Source organism: Sinocyclocheilus anshuiensis, unplaced genomic scaffold, assembly GCF_001515605.1.
Source record: "Sinocyclocheilus anshuiensis isolate Anshui unplaced genomic scaffold, SAMN03320099.WGS_v1.1 scaffold2366, whole genome shotgun sequence".
NCBI classification, from domain to species: Eukaryota; Metazoa; Chordata; class Actinopteri; order Cypriniformes; family Cyprinidae; genus Sinocyclocheilus; species Sinocyclocheilus anshuiensis.
Genome location: NW_015557543.1, coordinates 246,868 through 253,987, shown reverse-complemented (window position 1 = coordinate 253,987; position 7,120 = coordinate 246,868). Strand labels below are relative to the sequence as shown.

Sequence of the window (7,120 nt, the reverse complement as noted above, 5' to 3'; positions counted from 1 at the left end):
GACGTCACAGAAAATTCCCATGATGCAAAGGGTATTACAGTTACTTACTGTAAAGCGGATTTGCAGTATTATACTGGGTGATATACAGTAAATAACTAGAAATTACAGACATGTCTAACAGTGCATGCTTCTTTTTTTTTTCACAAATAATTGTATTCAATAGACTCAAATTGTTAAAGTTTCCTCGTAAACGGACACAAGTGTAGATGGTTTCACAAGAGTTTCCTGCTTCAGTTTGTACTTGTGGTTCAGGATGGTAAGAACGATATGCCACGGAAGGACTGACAGCAGTGACTCTTTAGTCAGAGCTGTGAGATCTTTCTCGGAACAGCAGCTGGATCATTTCAAATACTTTTTTTTTTTTTTTCATAGAAAAGTTCAACTGTTTGCCAGACCTCGCTGGGCAGTAACTACACGGGAGTTTAAATGTGACCCCCAGAAAACCTACAGATGCAGAACACTTTAAAGTATGTATTGCATTCAGGTTTGTTTCCTCTTTAAATTGAATAACTGGTAACACTTTACAATAACTTTTATTAGTAAGTAATTTATAAACATTATATACTGCTTTAAACACTTTATGTACATTCATATATATATATATATATATACATATATGTGTGTTCTACTAATGTTCTATACAATGTTTATTATGTTATTGTTGAAAGTTATTATAACATGTTACTGTATAATTTCTCTCTCAATTTATTTATTCATTAAGTTTTATTTTATTATTATTTATTTATTTTATTATTATTATTTTTTATTTTTTGCTAAAAATGGTCTTCTAAAGGAATTTTCTTTTTAGTTTTGTCCCCACTTTCTTTTTTCAGAGTTTTTGAAAGTTATAACACGTTACTATATAATTTCTCTCTCTCTATCTCTCTCTCTGTTTATTTATTTATTTATTTATTCATTCATTTATTTATTTATTTAAATGCAAGTTTTATTTTATTATTATTATTATTTATATATTTTTTATTTTCTTTTTTATTTTTATTTTCTTTATGTATTTTTTTTTGTTAAAAATGGTCTTCTAAATGAATTTACTTTTTAGATTTGTCTCCAACTTACTTTCTTTTTTTTTCTTCAGAGTTATAGATTGTATATTGACTGTTCAAAAACGGAAGGTTTTGTCATTTAAAGACTTGCAATTTCTCTGAAATGGTAACAATATTTCACTTTTATTTTCAGTCATCATAACAATGGCATCAATCTGGCTTGTGCTGTGGATATATATTAATGCCATGATAAAAGGTGAAACAGCAATTTTACTAATCTCATTACATGATTATGCAACAATCTTTGTTGCTTTTCTATTACTTCTATCTATCTATCTATCTATCATCTATCTATCTATCTATCTATCTATCTATCTATGTATTTATATGCAGCAAATACTGTTTAGACAAACCTATGTTAATGTTTTTTTTTTTTTCTGCTGTCATGCAAGTACTACCCACACATTTTGAAATGGGTTTGTTGGAGGATGTTGTCAGGAATTGTCACGCAATGCTAGGTCACAAGACTTGTGTAATGGATTGGTGTGTTGCTAGCTAGTTTATTATTAGAGCCCAATTTCTTTCCCTAAATTCACCTATGAGTATGATTTAAAACACTGATGCTTGATGTTAAAATCATACACATTTATTATCCGCAGTGATCCAAGCATCATCATGTGCTAAGATTCACACTCCTGCCTCTATGGTGCTAGCTGGCTCACCCGTATCAGTGTCCTGCTCCATCGAGGATGACTGCCCGCTGACTAAAGGCAAAGACTTTCGTGTGGCATGGAAGATTGACAACCATTTTGCCCCCAGCAATCTCTCTTACCAGGAGAGTAACAGGACGTATGGTGTAATCATCCCTAGTCTACCAGACGCAGGCGCATTCATTGCTTGTGCTGTGTGTGAAGAGGAGTACTGCCAAATTGTCAATGGAGTTATAGTTAAAGTGGGAAGTGAGGATCTTTTTAATGTTTTTGATTCAGTATTAACTATGTTACTAACTACTAAATTACTAGCTACAGTCATAGAGCTTAATCAGGGTCCATATTTAATATGTGAATGAAAACAAGGCATTGGTGCTGATCGTTCAACCAGCAAACATATCTTTAACAGATTGTATTTCCATCATTCATATCCTTGTTTCCATTTACACCAAATGAAATATGGTGCCAGGCTGCCAGCTCTGAATACTGTCAATTTCACATTCACGTGTTATCTACAAAATATGACATTTTCAAAAAAGGTAATAATGTAGACTATTCACTGTTGTCATTCCAAGCCAAAGTTAACCTGACTTCTAATTGTCCTTTCTTTAAAGATCCTCCATCTGTTCCTAAAAACCTGAGATGCTCTTTGAATCTAACGTTCCCGAGCAGATTCCTTTGTCGGTGGGATCCTGGTCAGAAAATGTCAAATCTTCCTACAAACCATACTCTTCACATATTTGGGTACTAATTTCTGCTGACATTTTCAGAACTGCAGCTTGTTTATGGATAAATCTCTCAAAAATGTAGTTTCATTTCATTCATTACATTATTTTTTTGCATAGAGAAAACAAAGTTAATTTAAGGATTATTAGTAGTTTTTGCTTTGACAATTTCATGGCAATTATATACATTTCTCTTCACAAATATGCCTCACCATAGTGTGATTGGTGACATGCTTGATAAATGTACCATTTCTCCAGGGCGATGTCAGAAAATGTTCGATATGTGATCCCACCTGGAGTGCATTTCTACTCGATTCCACGGGAATCTTATAGTTTATTTTCAGAGATGGAGATTAATGTGACAGCAGTGAATGTCTTTGGGAACGCCACCTCTGAAACCTTGAAGCTGATCCCTCTGGAAACAGGTAAAAAGAGCATTGAGCTTTATTCATCTATCAAGAATGAAGAACTAATGTGAATTTAGTGGCTTTATACCAGGGCTGTGCTCCAGTCAAAATTCAATTTAGAAATCGTTTTAATCAGTTTAGTGTATATATGAATTAGTATATAGGATGATGAATTATTTGAATATGAATATAAAGCAATACAATGGAATGAATTTAAATGGAATGAAAGAAATTGGGAAAGAAACGTACTTTGGGTTTTGAATAAATTTATAAAATGGTATTATTCCAAATGCATTAAGCATGCTATCATAAACATAAAATATGGGGCATGCATTTCCAGAAACATTTAATTATTTTTTTATTTAATTTACATATTTCATTATATTCAAAAAAAGTTTTCATTCTGTGTGCCATAATGAATGAATAGTTAATTTGTTGTATTTCAAATTTCAAAATGTTTATTTAAGGGGAGACACTTCAGGAAAAAGCAGTTTTTTTCATGCACCTGTCAATTTTGAGATTTTGGGCTTTTTGGCTTTTGATAAAGTGTTTTTTCAGACTAGTGGAAAAAAAAAAAACATCCAAAAGACACTGTTATGTGTTTCTTTTATAGCACTTTATCTATTTGTGTCAATAGATTTCAATTACAGTACATATTTTTAACCCTCATCCGTCCCTCGGGTCATTTTGACCCAAAACTCATCTTTAAAGATTTTTTTTTTAAATATAGCGTCGATCGTTATGTTATGAGACTTTGTTACTTTTGTCACACTTGAACCTGAACATGAAAAAAAAATTTAGAGTGAATTCGAGCAGTTTAAGTGGGTGCTATAAAAAAAAGTATCAAAAGTGTCCCTCGCGGGTCATTTTGACCCGCCACTGGAAAAGCATGGGATTTACGAAAAAACTGCAGATTTTTTTTATTTAATTTTGTCACACTTGGGCATGGAGCACACACACAAACATTTGAGTCGATTCGTGGATTCTATGTGGGTGTAATAAAAACAGTAACAAAAGTGTCCCTCGCGGGTCATTTTGACCCGGCTATAGGAATGAATGGAATGTCCTAAAAAAAAACAGCATTTTTTTATTTATTTCATTTTTTTTTTACTATATAAAAACTATATAAAAAGACACAATCCAAAAAAGATGCATACCCAAACAATGGACTGAGACTGCAGAATGTCCCCAATGCACAAAAAACTCACATACCCACACACACAGGCACACACACACACACAAACACACACATGACATACACACTCCCATTGAAACACATTATAGCATTTATGATGTTTCTGCTGGGAAATGACTGTCATTTTGAAATTTTTTTTTACTTAACAGTTAAATTTGAGTGATGGGGTGGAGACCAATGAGTTTATATCATATTTATATTTTTAAATGTATCTTTTATATTTATTGCATATCTATGAAACTGTATGAATATGCATGTTTTTGGATTACAATTCAGTATTTTTATTTTACAACATATAGTTTTGTTTAATGTTTTGATATATATCTGAAAGCCTTGAGATATATCTGAAAGCTTAATGAAGCCTCAAGTTGGTGTAGTTTTAAAGATTTCACTTGTTTGGCTCATTTAAGAATCTCCATAGGATTCAATAGGCCCCTCTAGTGGCTGTAATCATAAAATGCAATTTTATGAAATGTTTTCCCAACAGATGGCATCAGAGACACTCAGTGACCTAGGAGGTCCTGATGGATCATCATGTTTAAAGTATAAATATGCAGAAATTGTGTCTTTCTTAGTTTTTGTTTTTTGGTGAAAAAACGTATAAAACTATGTAAATTTCCATAAAAATATTCAGAATTTAATGTGATATATATATATATATATATATGTATATAAATGGACCAATATAAGCTTTCTGGACCAAAGATAAAGTGTCATTTTTGGCCTTCGGGTCATTTTGACCCGCGAGGGACACTTTTGTTATAGGTTCGGGAGGGACGGATGAGGGTTGGCCGTTTTCTCAAAATGAGTTTTTTCTCCTACACTGATCCATAAATCTCCACTTCAGTAGCACTCACACACACCAAACTTTACATTTTTACTCCTGTCTATATTCTGAAGGTTTCTACAGAGGGATTTGTTCATATATAATTTTCTTGATTATATACAAAATTTTATTCCCCCAAAATTGTGAAAATATATTGTTTTCTGGCTGTTCAAAGTCTTTTCTGAATTATGGATACCCAAAATTCCCTCTGCAAAAACATTTGCCTCTAATACGTAAAAAAAATAAATAAACAAGAATTTAGAAATGTATGCAAATTAGCGCATATTTCATTAAATAATGCCTCATTTGCATATTTAAACATAACATTTCCGAAAACTTGTAATACAAAATTTTTTTTGCAATTATCAATGTGATCAATCAACTGGGTAAGGTGTTAATTAGTAGATTTTTTTTTTTTTTTTTACCATATTCACCTGCAGTGTCTCGCCTCAATACCTTTATTTAAAAAACATAAAAAAAAATAGTAATACTGATATTTTCCTAACATATTTTAAATAATAATTAGTCAAAATGAATTATGTATTATTTTGTTGCACTAATGAAATCAGAACTTTTTTGAATTGCAGTTCAGTAAATTCCTCTTCATGTCATTCCATTTCAAATTCTAGTTCAATATCTTGTGGAGTGGGTTTAATTCAATTAAATTTTAGGTGTACCATTTCTTATATTCTGTTTTTTTGTTTGTTTTTTGCAATCCTGCTTGATGCTGCAAAGGTTTCAAAAATCTTTCTTGAATGCAAAAATAGACAATGAAAGTTGTTGATTCAATGTATTGTATTTCAGCAATATTCGACCCTCCGGAGATTAAGAGGATTGAAGCAGATGTGTTAGGCTGCTTAAATTACAGCTGGAGTCTTGCAAAATCTCAGAAATGGTTGATGACGCCTTTCAGTGTAGAGTTGAGATTGAAAACAGTGAACAACCAGCTAAACAAAGAGCTGGTAAGCGACTGCTTTTCACAACAAATGTTTTTCTAAAAGCTGCACTGTATGCGAGTTTTTTTTTTTTTTAAAGAGTCTCAAATATTCATTCTGTTATAGGTGTTTACCTTCTTTAAACAAGAAAACAAAATAAATGTGTGTGGCCTCTCTCATGGGACAAATTACCGCACCACAATGCGAGTGAAGTATACGTCATTGAGTAAATGGAGTGAATGGAGTGATCTGAAAATAGCCACCACACTTATGAAGGGTAAGAAGTTACTATATTACAACAAAATACCATTTCTCACTGTTAACTAGTTGTTTATGCATATTACTAGCATATCGGCTGTTTATTAGTACTTATAAAGCACATATATCAATGCCTTATTCTGCATGACCATATTTTAGAATTAATCCTACCCCATACCTAAACTTAAAGGGATAGTTCACCCAAAAAGGAAAATCATCCTATGATTTACTCACCCTCAAGCCATTCTAGGTGAATATGACTTTCTTGGAGTTATATTTAAAAAAAAATGTCTTGGCTCTTCCAAGCTTTATAATGGCAGTGAATGGGGGTCGAGATTTTGAAGCCCCAAAAAATGCATCCATCCATCATAAAAAGTGCTCCATACAGCTCTGGGGGGTTAATAAAGACCTTCTGAAGAGAAGCGATGTGTTTGTGTAAGAAAAATATCCATATTTAAAACGTTATAAACCATAATTTCTAGCTTCCGCTAACTGTCATATGCGCATTCACGAGAGAGTGGCATTCCAGCGGATGACTTATGCCGAGTTCACACTGCATGATTTTCAAACTCGTCAGATCGCCGTTGTTTTCACACTGTACGACTATCTGGGGTAGCATTCAGTTGCTGCTGTGTTCACATTGCACGATGGATCGGCGACAGGGGGTTTCACACTGCATGACTTCACAATTGGAAGAATCGCCGACAGCTCTGTCTGGTCCGCAAACTACGTTTCACAACAAAACACACGCGAGAAGTGATAAGGAAATAACGCGAGAACCCGCATGCGTCAGTTCTCGAGCGAGACTGGAATTATAAAAAAATATATATATAGGCCGCAAATTGTCTGTGAGCTGATTTCCAGCTACAAGGAGAAAAAGAAAAACAGATTATGCAGGAGGGAGATGCAGGGAACAGGGATTGGGCGTTCTGCAAAGAGAGTTGGAGGTAAATAATTTTGCAGTAACTGTTATGCTGATGTTGTGGCTGGTCAAGCAAATGTTTGTGCTTGTTTCTGTATGATATAATTGTTCATATATCTATTAAAATACTGATATTCTGGT

General features: G+C 33.1%; 1 protein-coding gene across 1 annotated transcript in view; it reads left to right on the top strand.

The window, feature by feature from the left end:
- Positions 1-277: 277 nt before the first annotated feature.
- The window catches only part of LOC107679306 (granulocyte colony-stimulating factor receptor-like), a 14,615-nt gene continuing 7,772 nt past the window's right edge, over positions 278-7,120 (top strand). Inside the window, exons 1-7 of the mRNA XM_016474828.1 lie at positions 278-467; positions 1,195-1,257; positions 1,661-1,960; positions 2,326-2,455; positions 2,695-2,861; positions 5,669-5,826; positions 5,926-6,076. Of these exons, the coding sequence (XP_016330314.1) occupies positions 1,206-1,257; positions 1,661-1,960; positions 2,326-2,455; positions 2,695-2,861; positions 5,669-5,826; positions 5,926-6,076 (958 nt within the window). The 5' untranslated portion in view covers positions 278-467; positions 1,195-1,205. The remainder of the gene's footprint in view (positions 468-1,194; positions 1,258-1,660; positions 1,961-2,325; positions 2,456-2,694; positions 2,862-5,668; positions 5,827-5,925; positions 6,077-7,120) is intronic.